At 38.5% G+C, this 19,965-nt stretch overlaps 4 protein-coding genes across 4 annotated transcripts; 1 reads left to right on the forward strand and 3 right to left on the reverse strand.

Annotated features, from left to right (window-relative positions):
* The first annotated feature begins 20 nt into the window (after positions 1–20).
* lin37 (lin-37 DREAM MuvB core complex component) lies at positions 21–4,383 on the forward strand. Its single transcript, XM_067601946.1, has 9 exons — positions 21–476; positions 738–813; positions 904–954; positions 1,127–1,156; positions 1,339–1,424; positions 1,596–1,756; positions 2,448–2,579; positions 2,696–2,769; positions 3,996–4,383. Exons 1-9 carry the CDS (start codon positions 443–445, stop codon positions 4,081–4,083), a joined length of 732 nt encoding a protein of 243 aa, XP_067458047.1. The 5' UTR covers positions 21–442; the 3' UTR covers positions 4,084–4,383.
* A 1,204-nt stretch (positions 4,384–5,587) lies between these two features.
* Positions 5,588–8,109, reverse strand: LOC137191645 (chemerin-like receptor 1). Its single transcript, XM_067601932.1, has 2 exons — positions 7,886–8,109; positions 5,588–7,244 (listed from the first exon to the last, which is right to left on the reverse strand). Exons 1-2 carry the CDS (start codon positions 7,893–7,895, stop codon positions 6,163–6,165), a joined length of 1,092 nt encoding a protein of 363 aa, XP_067458033.1. The 5' UTR covers positions 7,896–8,109; the 3' UTR covers positions 5,588–6,162.
* A 2,724-nt stretch (positions 8,110–10,833) lies between these two features.
* LOC137191649 (chymotrypsin-like protease CTRL-1) lies at positions 10,834–14,134 on the reverse strand. The gene is made up of 7 exons (XM_067601938.1): positions 13,726–14,134; positions 13,410–13,513; positions 13,207–13,286; positions 13,031–13,112; positions 12,712–12,892; positions 12,382–12,512; positions 10,834–11,245 (listed from the first exon to the last, which is right to left on the reverse strand). Exons 1-7 carry the CDS (start codon positions 13,931–13,933, stop codon positions 11,084–11,086), a joined length of 948 nt encoding a protein of 315 aa, XP_067458039.1. The 5' UTR covers positions 13,934–14,134; the 3' UTR covers positions 10,834–11,083.
* Positions 14,135–14,374: 240 nt separating this feature from the next.
* hsc70 (heat shock cognate 70) lies at positions 14,375–19,711 on the reverse strand. The gene is made up of 9 exons (XM_067601878.1): positions 19,556–19,711; positions 18,065–18,269; positions 17,664–17,869; positions 17,216–17,368; positions 16,200–16,755; positions 15,845–16,047; positions 15,526–15,724; positions 15,143–15,375; positions 14,375–14,936 (listed from the first exon to the last, which is right to left on the reverse strand). Exons 2-9 carry the CDS (start codon positions 18,267–18,269, stop codon positions 14,742–14,744), a joined length of 1,950 nt encoding a protein of 649 aa, XP_067457979.1. The 5' UTR covers positions 19,556–19,711; the 3' UTR covers positions 14,375–14,741.
* Between the last annotated feature and the right edge of the window lie 254 nt (positions 19,712–19,965).

Genomic DNA, 19,965 nt, shown 5'->3' on the forward strand with positions numbered 1-19,965 from the left:
TGCTGTGAAGGCTATGGTCAAAAGCTAAGTTAGCAAGCTAACGTCACGGCACTTTATAGTAAATAAAACGGCCAGTCTGTGTTATATTTGAACTAAATGCACGGAGATCGCTAGGGCTAACTACTAGTTAGATAGCCGTGCTATTAGGTAACTGTAGATAACGTTGGGTCAGCGAACTAGTGTTATCCAATGGTTAAGGCTAACGTAGAAGGTGGCTAACGTTAACCATTTGTAAACGGTCGTAACCTAACCGCAGACAGCAACCAAACATCCTGCAACAGCTAGTTGTCCTTAGTTAATGGTGTTTAGTAGCGTCAGTTACAAGTCAGTTTTAGGCTAAAGACACTGTGCTTTTCGGTCACCGACGGCGAACTTCTGAGTTTTTTTATTTATTTAAAAGTTTGTTCATTTAACGTGCGGAATTTACTGAAAGGCGGAGATAATGCACCACGTCAAGATCAAGACCGAAAGGCCAGGTGAGCGGTTCCCCTCTAACAAGCTTTCAGGTTATATTTTCTATATTACTAATAAAAAAAAGTCTCCCAACCCAAAATTAATTTGATATAAAAGTCCTCTTGACTCAGCCATTGCATGTGGCGTTATAGTCACGACTCAAAATCAGTAATTAAAGATGAAGATGTAACCTGCCTGCAATATAAACACTTCATTTGTATCTGTGAGTAACTAATGTTTCACAAAGCACCCTCTGTTTACAACTATTATTATTACTTTTGCAGATTTAGAGGGGACTGGTGCACGCAGCAGACTGGATGCGGTTTTAAAGGGACTGGTAGAGAAGAGTGAAAATGAAAAGTCAGTAGAATACTTACTATTAATATTTGAAGCCCCTGTAATTTTTGTGATTTCTTTCCAGTCAAACTAGTTTTATTGTATTTTGAACAGGGAGCAAAATGAGGGTGATACTGGAAAAATATCAGTGGACTCTTTAAACAAGTAAGGATCAATGATTTTTGAATTTGATATGCCATAGTAAAATTTTATAGATTGTATTATACACTGTAGTTGATGCTGTGAAGTTGATGAATGGCTTAGGTTTATTTCAACATGAAACAAATGACCAAGGTCTATTTTTGGTAAGATTTCTTATTTCACTTGCTCTCTTCAGGGATTTGTCTCCATCATCTGCTGGGAAAAGGCAAGTGTCTGTATTTTTCAACCAGGGCTAACAGTAACTGTTCATTGCCTTTTTATGTAAGAAAAAAAAGTTGTATGTCTGCATGCAATAATAGATAAAAAATGTACAAGAAGCAATGTGAATTTGATTTTTTTTGTACATGTTTCAAAGTCCTCATCCTTGTTTTGATTTTTTTTTTTCAGGGCATCAGCACGATTTCCACAACACCGGCGGAAGAAGAGAAAAGAAATGGATGAAGGCATACCAGAAAGCAATCAGCATAAACAAAGTAAACTTGGTGGAAGTTTTGGCCCTTAAAATTATACAGTGAGAAATCACATTCTAATATTTGTCCTCATTGTTACTCAGTTAATGTGTGATTACTTTCCTGTTCATTGTGAAAGTTCTTACATTTTTTTTTCTTTTATCTTGTCATCTTCTTTCTTTCTCCATTTGTCAGATGCTTACATTATCAAGTTGTTTGATCGCAGTGTAGATCTGGCTCAGTTTAATAACAGCACCCCTCTGTATCCTATCTGCCGTGCCTGGATGAGAAACAATCCTTCTGTTCGAGAGCCAGCTACTTCCCCAAGCCCTCCACACAGCATTGTAGAGGAAGAGGTGAGGCCATTCAGTTATGTTGAATAAATTCAGCTTTATTCAAAATTGGCAAAAATCACCAAACAGTACAAATATAAATCCTGTATGACAATCTGTCATGTGAGTGTCAAACTCTCATCCACTGTAGACTCGAAAGGTGGCTTTTAAAAAGATTGTAGCTTCTTCCTCTGCAGAGTGCAGCATGGGTTTACAGTAGATACAGTTGACTCCAATGCTGACCTACTTATTCTTATTACATTGCGTTGATTTGTGTCCTTGCGTTTTAGCTTGCAAGGAAGTATGTGTTTGTTATTTGAGGAAAGACAAGTTTCTGTCAAGTTTTTCAGTGTTAATTTTTCAATGCTTTGAGTACCATAAACAAAATTCCATCCACACCTTTTGTGAATGGGGATGGCAGATTTCTCAGCAGTAGATACTATATCTCAGAACCCCTGCAGATAAGACAGAAAATGCAAGTACGTAGTGGAGAAAGTAGTGGTAAGTGGAGAAATGGTTTCTGATTTTTTTTTTTGTAAACACAAGCTTTAAGGAAAGTATTTATGAGAGTATTGTAGTACTTACTAGAAAATACAAGTATTTTCCCTAAAGATGTCATTACAACATTGTCTTAGGGCACCATAACATCAGGAAATTTTGTTTTAAATGACTGTTCCACTGAATTCCTCCTTTTTGTATTTCTTTCTTTTGCCAGGTCACAGACATGATGAATGGTAAAGGTCAGAATGTGTACAGACTCCCTCCTCCAACCTCCTGTCCAATCAACAACTCTGGTGAACCCATCAATCTAAGGATCCCACAGACTGAAAAACCCACTGTTACCAAGGTTCTGTATAATTTGCACATGTGAATTGTTCTTTTACTTTCATTGTGACAGTAAATTGCACATTTCTATTATCATACCAGTGTACGTTAAACTGAACATTTTCTCTCTCTCCACAGTCAGCAGATTCAGTTCCTATATCAGGTTCCCTCATATGTGACCACATGGAACGTTGGAAAAAGATACGACAGAAGTATGTTACTCATGAAAAGTAATTTGGGACACTCTTAAGTTCTTCATTTGTTGATGAGAAGTGACTGAATGACTTTTATTGTGCTTGTTCTGAACAGAAACAGAATGTAAAAGTTGTTGCATGCATTTCAGCCCATGCCACATAACCAGGAGCAAACTTGATTTCAGTCAGCATTCCATTCATCCAAGCTAGACTTGCTGAATGGTAAAAATAGAACTTTTATAAAAGCTCACATTTTCCTACAACCTTTACATCTGCCAGTTTACTCTATATGGTCTCTGTAGTGGTTGTTAAATTTAATTTCCTTGTGCATAAGAAGCTTGACATGGTGCTGTCATGGGTCATGTAAGGGTCCGACCTGGCTCATACTATCACTGGGAAAGATGGGTTATTAGTATTAAACTTGTCATATAACTCTCAAATATATTTTGCTTCATACACCAGACATGTTTGTGTGCTACTTTGGAGCATGGTAGAAGAGTTGAAAGGAAGAGTTGTTTGGCGATGAGTAATTTAATTTTGGTAGCCTTGTACTGCACCTCACTGTGTGCATTCTCAGAGTTAGAAACTGGGAAAAGTGGTTTAAAACAACACTAAATCGCATTGAAACTTGCCTCTTGGTTGAACAAAGGGTCATTTTCATTTGCACATCAAAATCAAATCAAATTAATTTATAAAGCACATTTAAAAACAACAGCAGTGGACCAAAGTGCTGTACAACCATGATAACAAAGGCAATGAAAACACAATTAAGACGCAAAGACCGGTTTAACAGAGAAAGAGACATTTCTTGGTTTTAACACACCGAGTTAAAAGTCAAGGAATAAAAATGAATTTTAAGGTAGGATTTAAAAACCGGCAGTGTGGAACCAGTCTAATATGCAGAGGCAACTCGTTCCAGAGTTTGGGAGCTATAACAGCAAAGGCACGGTCACCCCTGTGTTTCAACCTTCCATACGTGTGATATGGGTATTTGAAGCCGCTACTGCATATTCATAGGAGTCCTCAGTGAGGGAGAAGGATATCATTTTAAGAATTAATTAGTTCATTGAACTTATTTTTTTCTCCAGGAAAAAACATGAGACAAATTATTTAAAGCAGAGTATTTTCATATGTCTGGAAGGGGCCTTCACTTTTGTGGAAGAAAAAAAGACACTGAAACATTAAAGTTTGGAATGAGCTAAGCTGAACCATGTTTTTTTTTTTTTTTTCTTTTTTTTTTTCAGATGGAAGGAGTGCTCCAACAAGAACCAGTTAAGATACAGCGAGAGCATCAAGGTCCTTAAGGAGATGAAGGAGCTCTATGATCGCTAGCTGGATACTTTGCAGCAACACAGAATGGACTCTATGCAGTTGGAAAGGAGCCATGCTGTAGCAGTCAATGTTGAAATAAACCTGCCATCTGCACAATAAGACTTATAGGAAAGCATTAATAGAACCTTGAGCCTTAAATAGACCATATTTCCTATGCATTGCAGAAAAAAAATAGTTTGAAGGATGTTTAAGTTTTTAGCAATTTCTTGAGCGGGAAAGTGTTCCAGTGTGATGTGGGAATGTTTTTATTCACATGCATTCTGTGTAGATGTCTGAATAAATGAACTTGCTCATCAGTGATATTTTTCTAGACACACTGTGACTTGTGCATCCTCGACATTAAGTTCATTGTTCTATTTCACTTTCACGCTTGTTTCCTTAATTTCAACACACAAGTGAGAACACAGCAACTAAGACACACTAAAAGATCTTTATCTTAGAGAATTTATTTAGTCCATAATAATAGCCTATAAATAACATTTGATATTCATAAGACTCAGTCTTTTGACATGCATACCAGTCAACTATCTAAGTGTGTGGTAAAGCCCCAATAACTGCAGATGTAAATGAGATTACAGTTTGCATTTGTCTGTTATTGAACATATCTTTTATATATGTTCCCTGATCTAATGTTGCCAACTTGATGGTTAAAGGAATTACAATGCAGTCAGAAAGTGTTAGAACAATGATCTCTTTACTCCAGCAAATTGGATTTACAATTAAGCTGTAGTGACTGCAGACTGTAGTGTGAGTAGCTGACCTCTATACCAGACCAACAGGAATTCTAGCCCATTTAATTCATAATTTTACTCTTATCATATACCAGGCATCAGCTAATGTCCATTGAGTGATGCTTGTGATTCTCCTTCAACATGTGAATGGCATCATCAGTTGGACTGAGGTCGGATGGCTGACTTGGATAGTGACAGACATTCCATATTTGGTCATAAAAGCTCATTGGATACCTTCTTTGCATGTCCTGCTGCATTGTCTGATTACTTTCTAACTGCTCTGTAGTATGTGCATTATAGGTTTGCAAAGAAATGAAGACTTAGTAAGGTAGCAAGACTTAAACTGTGAATTTAAAATTGGGGAAGTTGCGAAGACTAAATGTATAAGGACTTTTCTATCTATTCTATTCTGCTGTCTTCTAATGCTTACCACGTTTTAGTTCAGAACGCACATAAAGGAAGTGCTTTTGAGATAACAATCTTGCAAGTTGTAAGCTGAGCAATACAGAGAACTGTGTGCAACAATATAGTGTGTGCACTTATGCGATTTGTAAGATAAGGACTAATGTATGAATAAGTGTTTCTAAGAGCTGTGGTTTGTCTGTCTGTGCTCTCAAATCATCTGAGTAGTCTTATTTATGGGGTACTTTCCATTTTGCAAACAAAAGCAGTCAAGCATATACCACATATGTGGTATCCTGTATGATAACATACTGTATGGTGAGTAGTGAGTCATGTTTGTTGCGTTAAAGGAAGAGAAAGAGAACAGCTCATTAATGTTTGTATTTACTGTATTGAAATCTGTAAAGCTCAATTATTGAAGCTCAATGTTTTGTGACAAATTCAGTGAACAGGTAAAAATGCTGGTGCATCAAAATCTTACAAACAAAACAAACATACAGGTGGTATTTTTATCAACTGAATTACAAGCAAATCTTTATCTAATGTCTTCAAAGTTACAGTTTGCAGATACAAAGAAAGCTTTAAATGTTTTACATTAATTGTTACACAAAGAACTTAATATTTACATACTAAACCAACAGTATACCCACAGAGATGTTTTCAGTGCTTCTGGCTAATTAGACCCGTGTTCAGGCTGAAGTTGATCTGGTAGCTATATGATGTAATCAAATTGCATGTTCTATGAAGGTGGAAGGTTCAACAAAAGTAACAGATAGGCAGAGTAACATCTTACTAGTCATAGGCGCTTCAAAATTAAAATAAAAACATTAAAATCACACATACTGTAGGCATTACATTCTAGTATTTTTTTTTTCTTTTTTACTGTGAAAAGATGTACTGTCTGAATCAGTTTCAGATACCATTTTCCGCTTGTTCCCTACTTTTCCTATTCAGTGCTCAGTGTCTCTCTCTCCTCAGCGTTGACGATTCTGCCTTCTGTGAAGGTTAAGGAAGTGAGTGTGCCCTTCCTCTCCACGGGTAAGGAAGAGTCAGACTTCCGGGAAATCCGTGACAAGTGTGATGAAAGGGAGCGAGATGACATAAATGACAGGTGATCCTCTGCCAGGGCACTCTCAAGGACAAGGCATATAGACTGCTTAAGCTTCTTCTGGAATTCATCACACATGAAAACATAGAGAATGGGGTTCAGGCAGCTGTTCAGAAAAGCCAGACTCAGAGACAAAGTCCCTCCAATTTTTATGATGCGGATGTGTTCTTGGTTATTAGTGTTTAATTCTATAAGAGAAAAAACATGAAAGGGCAACCAGCAGAAGAAGAATGCAAGAATGACAGAGATAATGATTCTGCAAGATCTACGTCGCCTTGTCCTCTGCAGGCGTCTTGCACGAACACCTATGGCCACATAACAGGCCGTTATTACCAGGAATGGGATGAGGAAGGCCATAACAAAACGAAAAATGCCAAGAATCCATTGTTGTGTGTTGGTTTTTACAGGATAAGCACAGTAAATCTTCCCCCTGCCCCCATCTAAAAGGGTGCGAAAAGTGGCATAAGGGGTGCTGCAGACTATAGCCATCAACCAGATAGCAGCACATATGAGCTGAGCTTTGCGAACAGTACGCTTGTTTTGTGCCCAAACCACCACACAGGTGGACAGGCAACGATCCAGACTTATGGCAGTCAGAAGAAAGATGCTGGCAAACATATTGACAACAACCACAAAGCTGTTGAGCTTGCACATGACAAGTCCAAATTGCCAGTGGTGACCTTTAGAGACAGCAATGATTGAGAAAATCAGGAAGGCCGTAAAAAGGAAGTCAGCCAGTGCCAAGTTGAGGAACCAAACAGAGTTGACTGTTGTCTTCATCCTGAAGCCTGTCACGTAGACGACCAGACCATTGCCAACCGTCCCAACCACGAAGATCACACAGTAGATGACTACAGAGACTGTACACACAATTCTGACAGTCATATCCTCATTAGCTGGTTCAGATACAGTGATGTTATCTGATGAACAAAGAAGAAATGCGTATTAATGACAACCTCAGTCCATTCTGCAACATGTAGTGAGAAAACGAGAATTTGACTGCTTTTATAACCAGATAACACAAGTAATCAGATTTTAATTAACTGTATACTTTTTGTATTTTTAGCATTGTATATTCAAATGCTTCTTTAATTTTTTTAAGCAACATTTTCTAATTTTGTGTAATTTTAAGTTAAATGCCCTACAAATTAATTTAACTTTATTATTACAATAATATTTTTAATAATTTAATTTCTAAAGGGGATCAGTATTGCACATCATAGATCATTTTTGTCCTAGCTTTCCAGACCATTTAGTAGATGATAACTACATTGTGCAACTGTTCTCCTTTATAAAAGGACATTCTATGTAACACTGACCTCTGCTGCACAGTACTAGATTAGATTGGAAGTCACAGAATACTCTCTAATACTTGTAAATTGACTTTCTCACCCATTCCACTCAATTTTGCTTGTGATCAGAAAACACCATATATTAAAAGTCTGACTGAAAATAAGGTTTATGCATACCTTTTTAAAATCGGTTTAGCAAGAAATAATGTCAGAACAACTCTCTGTTATTGCAGAAAGATGCAATGCAATATTTTTTTAAAGTATCTTACCAGTCCCCATTTTTCTGTTGCAGCGAGGGTCAGTCTCAATTCTAAGCTTATCGGTATCCTGTATAGCCTTTAGTCATTCTCTCTCACTGATTACTCCTCCTTCTCAGTGCATGCAGCTGCCAATGAAATAGTACTTCTGCTGCAATGTCACTGCACTACAGTCTGAACAAAAAATGAAATAAGTTTGTCAAGGTTAGTATATATTGGCGGGTACTTATGTTGTATATTTCATTATATTGGAAAGTATTTGTTATTGTGTAAAAGCCCTTGTGGTTAATTTGTCCTCTATTCTACCAAGTTGAATTCATTCAGACCTTTTTAAACTTGGCTACTTTTTATTTGCATTTTGACAAGTATCTTAAAATACTTTTTTGTCATATGTTTCACAATACCCCTTGTCAGCCCCCTGTCCCCCTATAAAACACACATCCCTCCAACACATACACACACACACACACACACACACACACACACACACACACACACACACACACATACACACACACAACTTCAGAGGAAATTCCTGGAGACTTACCCTCACTATAACCACTACTTTCCTTAACCTAGCCTTAAACTAACCCTAACCTTACCTTAACTTTAAACTAAGTCTCTACCCTAAAATTGAGAATGATTTACCTTATGAGGACTTGCTTTTTGTCCCCAAATGGGAAGCAAGTCCCCACATGTGAATGTGTAAACAGATTTACAGTATGTCCCCTATAACATGAGGAATACCTGGTACCCTCCAACAAGTCTTCCAAATTAAATGACCACATAGATCATTTGTACCTGCGCCCCAGAACCAGAAAAACAGAAATAGGACTATTGATTTGTGTATATAAAAATTTCCAAGAATAATAATGTTGTAACCAGAAAGTCATCTTTTCTATTGTCTATGACAAGTCCATATACAATATCCTTTTGAGAAAAGTTTTCAAGTTGAAAAACCTTTGAGTAAAGCCCATCATGTACATCAAGCCATAATGCTTCAGAATGTATTGGAAGAATAGATGATCAGTAGTTTAAGTGTCATCACAAAATACACAGTTGTTTGTTTTAATTCCAAGTCATTGTTGTAACAATTCACCGGATGGATACACTCTATTTAAAATTATAAAATGGACTTCTTTTGCCTTGAGAGTTATGGGGAATTTTAGATATTTTGTTTGTAACATGTTAGAAGGACTTTTTGAATAGATTTGTGAGATTGAGTTTCTAAAAGTTGTAGGAGACAAGGGGTGATAGGAGAAGAATTTGTTACAATTCCTTTAATTAAACATATAATAGAGTTGGGGATTGGCTTTAGTTGTATATTTAAATATTTTATGGTTGCCAGTTAAATCATATCCAAGGCAGAAATTTTCATATGACATGATACAGCCACTACTATCAACTGAGTGAATCACCAACCAAATTCCTTTCTCCATCCAATCCTTGTGATTTGTTTTTAATTGTGATATATCTATTATTCCATATTGGTGTATTTTGTGGGGTGAAATTGTGACTATATAAGAGTTTCCAATATAAAAGGACCTGCTTGTGAAAAAGGGATAATTTAACAATTTAACCGGGAGTCTTTGAATAGTGAAATCACCCAATCTTTTGAATATTTCACTGGGAATATGGTACCAAAAGTTATTGTTGTTCAGAAAAGATTTTAACCAACTGATTTTAAAGGTTCCATTTATGACATCAAAGTTTAGGCCTCCATCTTTGAAATCTTTGGTCATCTCTGCTCTCTTGACGGTGAATTTTCCTTTTACAGATATAATCAAAATTAACCCGATTGATTTTTTTAATAGCACCATTTGGAATAGCCATTGACTATGTTGGATAGATACACCTTGAAATGCTTTCCATTATAGTCAAAAAGATTCAACTCAGTAAGCTTATGTCTCTCAGTAACCATGAGTTAAGTCTAGTTCAGCATTCATCAATTACCTTCCACGCATCTATATTTTCACTGTCAGTTGAATTTTTAGATATATGCCTACCCAAGTATTTAACGGCGGATTTTATAGGAATGTTGTATGCCTCAGTTAAATGACCTTGATGGATTGGCATTGACTCACATTTGTTCAAATTTAGCTTTAGATCAGAGGCTTTGGAGAAAGTATGAATCAAATGTAGTATCTTGGGGACTTCAATTAGCTGCTTCAAAGATGATTGTATCATCTGCTAACTGGCTGATGATAACTGGTTTCCCAAGTACATCTAAATGGAGCAATATCTGAATTTTTAATAAAGATAGAAAGCATTTTTGTAGCTATTATAAAAAGAAATAGAGAAATAGGACAGCCCTGTTTAACCCCACATTTGATTGTCATTTGGTGTCAAGGTGATTACCTCCCGGTTGAGAGATTTGTATTTCTATTTGTATTTCCATAAAGAGATTCTATTATGTTTCAAAATGTATCCCCAAAACCAAGTAACCTTAAACAATGGAATATTAAATCTTCTATTAAATATCTATAATCTAAGAGATCAAGTGCTAGGTGAATATTGTTGTGAATAGATCTACCCCTCATGAATCCAGATTGGAAACAAATGGTTTCTGCTTCCTTAAAGTTGCAACCTTTGTCATCATAGCAACAGTAAACACCATGTTAAGATTTTTTTTAAAAATGTACCAACTCGCCATTGAAAACATGACAATCCTGGTTGGTAGTGGGAAGCGAAAAGCAGTTGAAACAGGAAGTGAACAGTGGTTGAAATGGGAAGCAAACAGTGGTCAACAAAGTTGACTTTTTGCCATCTAACTAACTATCTAGCCATCCACCCAACCTAGCCAACCACCCAAGTCACCTTATATTGATGTCATCTGAACTGTGTCATAATTACGATGGCCCTTAGCTAGCGTCTGTCACTCAAACGTAACTATAGGTCGTTTTTGGTGACTAAATTTATGACCTATAGTGTTGTTTAAAAAACATGAGAGCCAACACAAGTGGTCTTGAGAGTTATATTTTATGCATGATTTCTCACAAATGTACCAAGCATGGCAGTACAGTGAGTGGTTGCTACCAATCGAACTCAATAGAATTAGTAGCCGAACATCCCTGTGACAGCTGGTATTAATGCTGCATTCAACCTGTTAACCCGACACTCATTGATCACACTGAGGAGGAGGATGATGAAGTGTGGGGATACATGTAAGCACAAGTATATTGCAGATTTTCTGTGTTTGCACTTTGCACGTTAGTTGGAAGCAACAATCTGGTCAATCCATCTCCGCAGGTAGGACACACGGGCGTACACGGCAGGGGTGCGCACGTTGCAGTTAGAGGTGCCCCAGGACACAATACCCACAAGTGACCACACTCCACTGTTCTCACAGACCAGAGGGCCACCAGAGTCACCCTAAAATGAGACAAATATGTTTTCATATTAACTTTTAAGAGAATGCATTGGGACATAGTTTAGGATCCCTTGTTAAAGCCTTAGATCAAACTCTTGATATTGCTTGATAGTGATGTATTAAGGGGGCCTTGTATTCTGTGCAGCAGCTTTATACAGGAAGTGGGCTGGCCATTAGTTTCAAATGTAATCAAAAACAGGAAAACAGATATGCAGCAAGAACATCAGTCTTGAGTAAGAATAACTTACACTGAACAAAAATATGAAAGCAATGAAATCCATAGTCATGTGAAATCTATAATTCAGTGCCTAATAAATGTCTTTTTTCAAGATAAAACTGCACATTTTAGAGTGGCCTTTTATTGTGACCAGTCCAATGCACACCTGGCCAATAATCATGCTGTGTAATCAGCATCTTGGTATGTTACAACTGTCAGGTGGATGGAATATCTTGGCAAAGTAGAAGTGCTTACTAACACAGATTTAATCAAAATTTGTGAACAAAATTTGAGAGAAAGAAGTCTTTTGTGTGTATAGAAAAAGTCTTAAATTTTTTATTTCAACTCATGAAAAATAGGAGCAAAAACAAAAGTGTTACATATATTTTGGTAAAACTTTCATAATCAAGTCATTTAAGTTAATGATGAGGTAATTTTTTGCCTTACTGGTTGCTTGTTTCCAAAATATTCCAAACAGCTGAGACAGTAACAACTGCTTTTATGTATTCTTAAAAACATTTGCATATATTGACCTATCCTTTAACGAATTGGATAGTATGTATTTACTGTACAGTTGTCACTGTATATCATTCACCGTTATGTACATGTTCATGTAGGGGTTAATTAATAATTCTCACCTCTAATGGTTTACTGTTGAAATATCGATACTTTATAATTTGCAAATAAACATAAATAATTGCTAATTTATTTGTATATTACTAACACATTCTTGAAGATATTGTTATGAAATATCAGCAAATTATTTACTATTTGCAATTCACAAACATATTAAAAATATATTCATTATTGGCTTATTATGAACAATAGGTTAAAAACTGACTTGCAGCTAATTGCTGTTTTGAAAGAAATGCTTTTTTTCTCACAGATCTCTGTTTCAGGCCTTAAAATGTTTTTTTTTACCTGACAGGAGGAGACTCCAGAAGCGCCAGCACAGATCATGGCATCAGTGATTCTGTTAGTACCCCAGTACTGCTTGCACTGAGCAGGGCTGAGCAGAGGCAGTGCAGTCTGTTGGAGGTAGCGGGGGCTTGCTGGGAATAGAGAGGTAAATGAGATGAGGCTAGCTGCACAAATCAATCTCTTACATCTATCTTTGAGGTATTGTGTATATTTTGTTGTGCCTTTTATATTTCTCCTTTGTGGAAATGGAACTGTTCATACCTTTGTAAGCTTAAGTGTGTTTGTAAATGTACCCTGCCTGTAAGGATTCGAAAGCAGTTTCTCACTCACAGGTTTGGCCAGTCCTGCCCCACCCAGTGGTGACACACTGGGTTCCAGAGGGGATGCTGGTGCTAGAGGAGGCCAGGCACACAGGAGACACACGAGATGTCATCTGTACTGGGGAAGACAGCCTCAGAAGGGTGATGTCATTGTTGAAGTTATTGGAGTTGTAGTAGGGGTGAGTGATGGCCTGTTTGGAAAGGTGAGAATAAATCATAAGCAAATATAGTGTGGTTTTGCATCTTTGACACATATACCCAGGAACTGACTGAGGAAAAGGTTTATTTTTTATCAAAAAAAGAAAACAATGTGTTATTGAGCTGCTTACCCTGGAAATGGTCTTGACTTGAATTGGCTCACTGTTGTACTGACGATCATGTTCTCCCAGGATTACCCGGTGGTTTCTAGGTCTGGAGAAAAAAATAACAAAGACGAGTAATTACAGTGACGGCAGTGTTGGGATTTTTCTCGTGTGGATGCTAGACACAGTGGAGAGTTACTTACGACACACGGCAGTGAGCAGCAGTAACAACCCAGTACTCGTTGATCAGGGATCCACCACAGAAGTGGAATCCCCTGCCATCCTAGGAGTGAGAAGATGCAAACTTGCATTCATTGATTCATGAAACGGCGTCATTTAAATGACACAAAGTGTTGAGAGTGTATCAAAACTATAGTGGGGATGGAGAGGGCATTTCTTAGGCTACCTGAAGTGAAACCTGCCAGGGCCAGGACCCAGACACAGCGGTCTGTCCATTTACAATCTTGTTGTATCCGCTCACTTGGGGCTTGATAGCAGGTATTCCACACCCTTTGGCCCAAGCATAAAATAAATTAAGTATCTGCTTTCCCCAAAATATGGCATCTATATACCATCAAGTGTCAGACTGCAAGTGTTTACAATCTTATAAATGTGCAAACAATCAAACATTTTGAATAATGCCTGCAATTGCTACCACACAATCACAGACAAATCTTTCACAGAAAAATACATCATTTGGTGGTAAAATGCCAGTGACTTACCCAACGCAGTGGCCACAAAGGCAAAAAAACTGACGAACAAGAACATGGCTATGTCTAGGTCGTGATTCACGTCCCTGGGTCTCAGCTGTGTGGGAAACTGGCTTTTATATGTGTGTATGTAACAGACTTGACCCTGAGTTCCATGTGTAGCACTCCATACTATAGGTACTCGCTCTGAACAAGTGTGATAAGACTGGGAAAAGAACATCTGGTGATAAGCACTTGAAATTACTTATAGCTAAAACTGTCATTCACTAAGTCTTATGCATTTGTTTGCACTGCTCTTGTACACATGGGTCATGGCTTTTAGCAAACAAATTGTTGTGTAATTATTCCATCAGTAAGAAGCAACAACACCGCCTCTTGTTATTACTATTATTGCTCTTGAAATAATGTTTAGGATGTATTTGCACCACAGTCAGTGTGTTAAGCTGTATTTGCCCTTGTTTGCATTCTTGTTTCAAACCCTTTTCACTTGTTTCAACATATGGCCACAACATCAGCAACATCTTTTGGTAACACGTATTTTTAAAATGTGGCAATATTTCCTGTAAGCTAATGTACAGGAAACATGATTATTATCAGTACTTTTACGGTCTGTTCACAGGAAGAAGTTTTATCTTCACAAAATCACACAAAACACACAGTGTATACTGCAAATCAGAATCCCATTGGTGATCTTTATTCATTTTATGTATAAAAATCACAGGTAAAAACAGATGATTTATTGATGTCATGTAACTCATCAGTGGAGAAATAAATATAAAGACAACAAACTTTTGAATTTGACTACCTTTTATTTGACTAAATATTGTTACTGTGTGTAAGTGTCAGATTTAGTTGCTTAGATTTGTCACATACTGAACTGAGGTTTTGAACAAATATTATAGAAAGAATTTAGGTCCACATGAGCCTCTGATCTTGTTTTCATTGAATGCATATTCTGGCTAAGAAAATAGCTTTAAGACAGCATTTGTATGTTGGGATATGAAATCACAATACTGTCAACACAGTGTTTAGTCGACCTCCTCGATAGTTGGGCCAGAGGAGGAGCCTCCTCCAGCTCCACCAGGGAAGCCACCAGGCATTCCTCCTGGCATTCCTCCAGGCATCCCTCCTGGCATACCACCCTGGTAAAGCTTGGAGATGATGGGGTTGCACACCTTCTCTAGTTCCTTCTGGTGGTGATCGTACTCTTCCTTCTCTGCCATCTGGATAACAGAAATAACAAAGAATTAATATGACAGAAAAATGTTTGAGTTGTTACATATTGTAGTTGCTGACTGTATAAAAATGATGTAAACGGAAGTGAAGAAATTGTTAGCATACTGTAGTAACATCTCCATTTTCACAATTTGAGCCAAAGAGGAACTTTTGTCTCTTATAAACATTCATGGTCCATTCCATGAATATTTACCTGGTTCCTGTCCAGCCAGGCAATGACTTCGTTGCACTTGTCCACGATGGTCTTTTTGTCCTCAGGGCTGATCTTGTCTTGAAGCTTCTCATCCTCCACAGTGCTCTTCATATTGAAGGCCAGAGATTCAAGGGAGTTCTTGGCAGTGACCTTTTCTCTCTGGGCCTCGTCCTCAGTCCTGAACTGCTCTGCCTCCTGCACCATGCGCTCAATGTCCTCCTTGCTCAGTCGCCCTACAGGAGGAAGAAATACAAAGCTCAGTACACCTTGTTCAATATTTATTCAATTATTCTCTCTGTTCACATGCAGCTTCCTTTCAACCTTTGAGCTACATGGGCCTTTTAAGGCTCTTAGTCTGATAAATATTTTATATGGTCATGTACCTTTGTCATTGGTGATGGTGATCTTGTTCTCCTTTCCAGTGCTTTTGTCCACTGCAGACACATTGAGAATGCCATTGGCATCAATGTCAAAGGTCACTTCAATCTGAGGGACCCCTCTGGGAGCAGGTGGAATACCGGTAAGCTCAAACTTGCCAAGGATATTATTGTCCTTGGTCATGGCTCTTTCACCTTCATAAACCTGAAAAAAAATGCTAAAGTCAAATTCTGATGCAGGGAATACATTCAGTAATTGTAATATACTGGAGAAATGGGGAGTGAACAGTTATCTGTCCAGAAATATACTTTGAGGTTTCTCTACCTGAATGAGCACACCAGGCTGGTTATCTGAATAGGTGGTAAAGGTCTGGGTTTGCTTGGTGGGAATGGTGGTGTTCCTTTTGATAAGGACAGTCATTACTCCTCCAGCGGTCTCAATTCCCAGGGACAGGGGTGTGACATCCAGCAGGAGCAGGTCCTGTACATTCTCAGACTTATCACCAGCCAAGATGGCTGCCTGCACAGCTGTGAAGATTTTCCAAATTGTGAAACTAATGCCATGACGAGTAGAACATTCTAACATTAACACTTTATGATCTTTGTGCAACTGAATTTATACAAAAATAGTAATACAACTAGGCAATAAACATCAGACTAATTGCAATAGAGATATCCACCTGCACCGTAGGCCACAGCCTCATCTGGGTTGATGCTCTTATTGAGGTCACGGCCATTGAAGAAGTCCTGCAGCAGCTTTTGAATCTTGGGAATACGTGTGGAGCCACCCACCAGGACAATGTCATGGATCTGGGACTTGTCCATCTTGGCATCCCTCAGGGCCTTCTCCACAGGCTCGAGGGTTCCACGGAACAGGTCTGCATTAAGCTCTTCAAAACGGGCTCTGGTGATTGAAGTGTAGAAGTCTGTTCCTTCGAAGAGTGAATCGATCTCAATGCTGGCCTGAGTGCTGCTGGAGAGGGTGCGCTTAGCACGCTCACAGGCTGTGCGCAGACGACGCACAGCTCGCTTGTTGTTGTTGATTTCTTTTTTGAACTTGCGCTTGAACTCAGTAATGAAGTGGTTAACCATGCGGTTGTCAAAGTCCTCACCACCCAAGTGGGTGTCACCAGCTGTGGACTTGACCTCAAAGATGCCATCCTCAATGGTCAGAATTGACACGTCAAAAGTACCACCTCCAAGGTCAAAGATGAGGACATTACGTTCACCGCCAACCTGAAATAAATGATGGAAAGCATTACAAATATAAAAATAAAAATAGATTAAAGGGGAACTTGTGGTTTGTGGCTCTAGAGGGAGCTGTGTTGCATCTGTTGGGACTGAAAACTACAAGTTTGAAAACTAAAAAAGTCTGAGGTGTGGCGATAAAAAGAAGTAGTTACCAGACCTCTGTAGCCCTCTCCTCATCTGTGCTTTAGGCTGGCAGCTTGAGGCTACATTAGCTGCTAGTAGCATAACACACCCAAATCTCCCACTAAACAGTCCGCAGTCTAGTAACAATGTGGGTAATGTAGGCGACAAGTTTTGACAAAGAGGAAGAATGTGTGGAATAAAAAATATGATATCTCTGGTTCTGCCGTATCAATTTTTAAAAAAACTGACTATTGTGGGTTTACAATGTTATAGGAGTGCAATGCTAAATTGGTGGAGTATTCCTTTAAGGTTTGAAAGTTACCTTTTTGTCTAGGCCATATGCAATGGCTGCAGCAGTGGGCTCGTTGATGATGCGCAACACATTTAGCCCAGAAATGGTCCCAGCATCTTTGGTGGCTTGACGCTGAGAGTCGTTGAAGTAAGCAGGAACAGTGATAACTGCATTGTTCACAGGCTGTAAGATATTAAGATCTTGTATCAACAAATAGCATTTGTGGGTTCGTATTAATCTATTTTTTAAAACTGTTAGTTTGTTGCCAACTTGAAAAACCTCAATTAGAGGCAGCAAAGGCACTTTGAGAGACTTTTTCTCACAATGTCTTTTGAGGCAGCAGAAAGTACTTGTTATAAATACAGCTTACAGTTAATAATAGGTACAGTTGCAGATTCTTCATAAGTGTGCATATGCATAAAACCAAACTGTCCTAGGTCATTTCAAATTTAGTATTATACATTTATTTATTAGCTACCTTGCCAAGATATGCTTCAGAGATCTCCTTCATCTTGGTGAGGACCATTGAGGAAATCTCCTCAGGGAAGAAGGTTTTGATCTCACCCTTGTATTCAACCTCCATCTTGGGTTTAGATGAGTCATTCACAACCTTGAAGGGCCAGTGCTTCATGTCTGACTGCACCACAGAATCGTCAAACTTACGACCAATCAGACGCTTAGCATCTGAAGTAGATTTTAGAGAACAAATAAGACAGCACAAGTCATATATTAAGTTTGAAGTATATATAAATACACAGAGTTAAATAAATAGTGTAGAACTTTTTTTCCCTTCAAAAATATTAGTTATAAACACACTGAGCAGAATAATAAATATTTTTTGTTCTTGAGGCTGATGTGTGGTGGTGTTGCAGTCCTTACCAAATACAGTGTTGGTGGGGTTCATTGCCACCTGGTTCTTGGCAGCATCTCCAATCAGTCTCTCAGTGTCTGTAAAGGCCACATAGCTGGGTGTGGTCCTGTTTCCTTGGTCATTGGCAATGATCTCCACTTTGCCATGCTGGAAGATGCCCACACAGGAATATGTGGTGCCCAGATCAATGCCTACTGCTGGTCCTTTAGACATCTGAGATAAACAAAAGAAACATGGCAAAAATGGTAGCCCTGTTTTGTTATTTTGTTGTATGTACCAGTGGCATACAGATGTTTTGACAAGGATTTTTTTCAAAACATGTGAGCACCCACATATGTACAGCCCACATATAGCATATATACAAAGATGTACCTGTCTCTGTTATTTACATAAGTCCAGATGCACGGCCATGTGAGGCTCAGCTACGTTTAGGGGCGTCATTGGTGTAGCAGCTTAAACCACCTCCTGACACTTGAAACCAAATGACCGGGCTATGTTACATTGCCCTTCAATTCACTCTCCACACCACCTCTTCCCAGTCCTCCCTCGGCAACATAACACTGTCACAGTCTGGCTTGTGAAATGTGATGTACTGATCCTGGAGCAGTGATCAGTGTGTCTATTTTCCGACAGCTGGCTCCAAATAGCTTACAGTAACTATATTAAGTATCAGCGTATCCTCATGGAAATGAATGGAAGGTGGCTAAAAAGGCAGGGATCATCTATCAATGACTAATGAGCATAACCTGCCATGTTTCTATAGAAATAAAGGGCTTAAAAACAAAAATAACCACAGAAAACTACAGCTTTGAGGTGGAGTTACAAATATATATAATATTTATAAATACTTGTAAATATAAGTCAACATATTTGCTGCACTCTGATAACACCAGCAGACTGAGGCAGGGAAAAAAAAAACTTTTTCGAAGCAGAAGTTTAGATACTTTTTAGATTGTATGTTTCAGGAGTGACAGTAGAACGTTTGTTCCTTTACTGTCCCAGAACTGCTGGATCCAGAGCAGGTTATTGAATTATCACTTGTTATACAGTTGTGTAACACAGAACAGGAAATGCTGATGTGGTGCTGTTGCTTCATCTATTGGTCTACACCCAAGTCTGAAACTTGCCATGTGCAATACCAAAATAATATGTTGGAAGATGTGCATACCATTACAAGCAGCGGGTGTTTGTATTATACCCTAGCTGTATTGTGTAACTCACTAATTTCTGCTGATAAAGAGGAACCTGCAGAAGCAAACTGACACTATTGTGACAAATCATTCACGTAGACGTTTTGTTTTCCGGACAATCACTCACATGAACTTTGTGGTTTTTCATAGGATTTTGTCTCAGCCTGTCATGCCATTGTTTGACAGGCACCATGCAAACCTCATGTATTTTGAAATGTCTCTCACATTTGGCAGTTAGGATCTTAAAGCAGCAAGCAAGACAGACTATGAAGCCAGGCTGAGTGCAATGCTCCTTTTAGAGGGGGTTACCTTGAGCTGTCAGATGTTCAACACTTGAGATTTTACTGAGTTAAAGTGGTCCTTTGTGTTCACCCAGCACACAACACCAGCGCCTGAGCTCCTCTCCAGCACTCCTTTCCCTCTCCTGGTAGGTGGACTAAGAGGACGAGTGTATCTGCTTCCCAGTCTATATAGAGCACAGTCCATCAGGGTGTCAGGTGACCCACCACAGAAAGTTCTAGGCCCATGTGTCTGCCTATTGACTGTTTGAATTCCCAGAAAGAAAGGTGATATTTGAGCAAAATGAAAATGCTAGACTAAAATAGGAATGAAGCTTTGATTTGACATCCAAACCAAACCTGGGTTTGCATTATTATGTGAGCATTGCTCTTTTATGGAAAAGTAGTTCCTGAACATGGATAATGTTCATATGCTCACAG

This window comes from Thunnus thynnus, chromosome 10 (assembly GCF_963924715.1).
Source record: "Thunnus thynnus chromosome 10, fThuThy2.1, whole genome shotgun sequence".
NCBI classification, from domain to species: Eukaryota; Metazoa; Chordata; class Actinopteri; order Scombriformes; family Scombridae; genus Thunnus; species Thunnus thynnus.

What these genes read in the sequence shown, in the direction of transcription:
- lin37 (XM_067601946.1), top strand. Translation starts at nt 443, where the DNA reads ATGCACCACGTCAAGATCAAGACCGAAAGGCCAG. An exon ending in ACAGCATTGTAGAGGAAGAG is followed by an intron (nt 1,757 to 2,447) that starts GTGAGGCCATTC and finishes TTCTTTTGCCAG; the next exon opens with GTCACAGACATGATGAATGG. An exon ending in TGGAAAAAGATACGACAGAA is followed by an intron (nt 2,770 to 3,995) that starts GTATGTTACTCA and finishes TTTTTTTTTCAG; the next exon opens with ATGGAAGGAGTGCTCCAACA.
- LOC137191649 (XM_067601938.1), bottom strand. Translation starts at nt 13,933, where the DNA reads ATGTTCTTTTCCCAGTCTTATCACACTTGTTCAGAGCGAGTACCTATA. An exon ending in CCTGGCAGGTTTCACTTCAG is followed by an intron (nt 13,287 to 13,409) that starts GTAGCCTAAGAA and finishes TCTCACTCCTAG; the next exon opens with GATGGCAGGGGATTCCACTT. An exon ending in AAGTCAAGACCATTTCCAGG is followed by an intron (nt 12,893 to 13,030) that starts GTAAGCAGCTCA and finishes CTTTCCAAACAG; the next exon opens with GCCATCACTCACCCCTACTA.
- hsc70 (XM_067601878.1), bottom strand. Translation starts at nt 18,269, where the DNA reads ATGTCTAAAGGACCAGCAGTAGGCATTGATCTGGGCACCACATATTCC. An exon ending in AGCCTGGTGTGCTCATTCAG is followed by an intron (nt 15,725 to 15,844) that starts GTAGAGAAACCT and finishes ATTTTTTTTCAG; the next exon opens with GTTTATGAAGGTGAAAGAGC. An exon ending in CCTGGCTGGACAGGAACCAG is followed by an intron (nt 14,937 to 15,142) that starts GTAAATATTCAT and finishes TCTGTTATCCAG; the next exon opens with ATGGCAGAGAAGGAAGAGTA.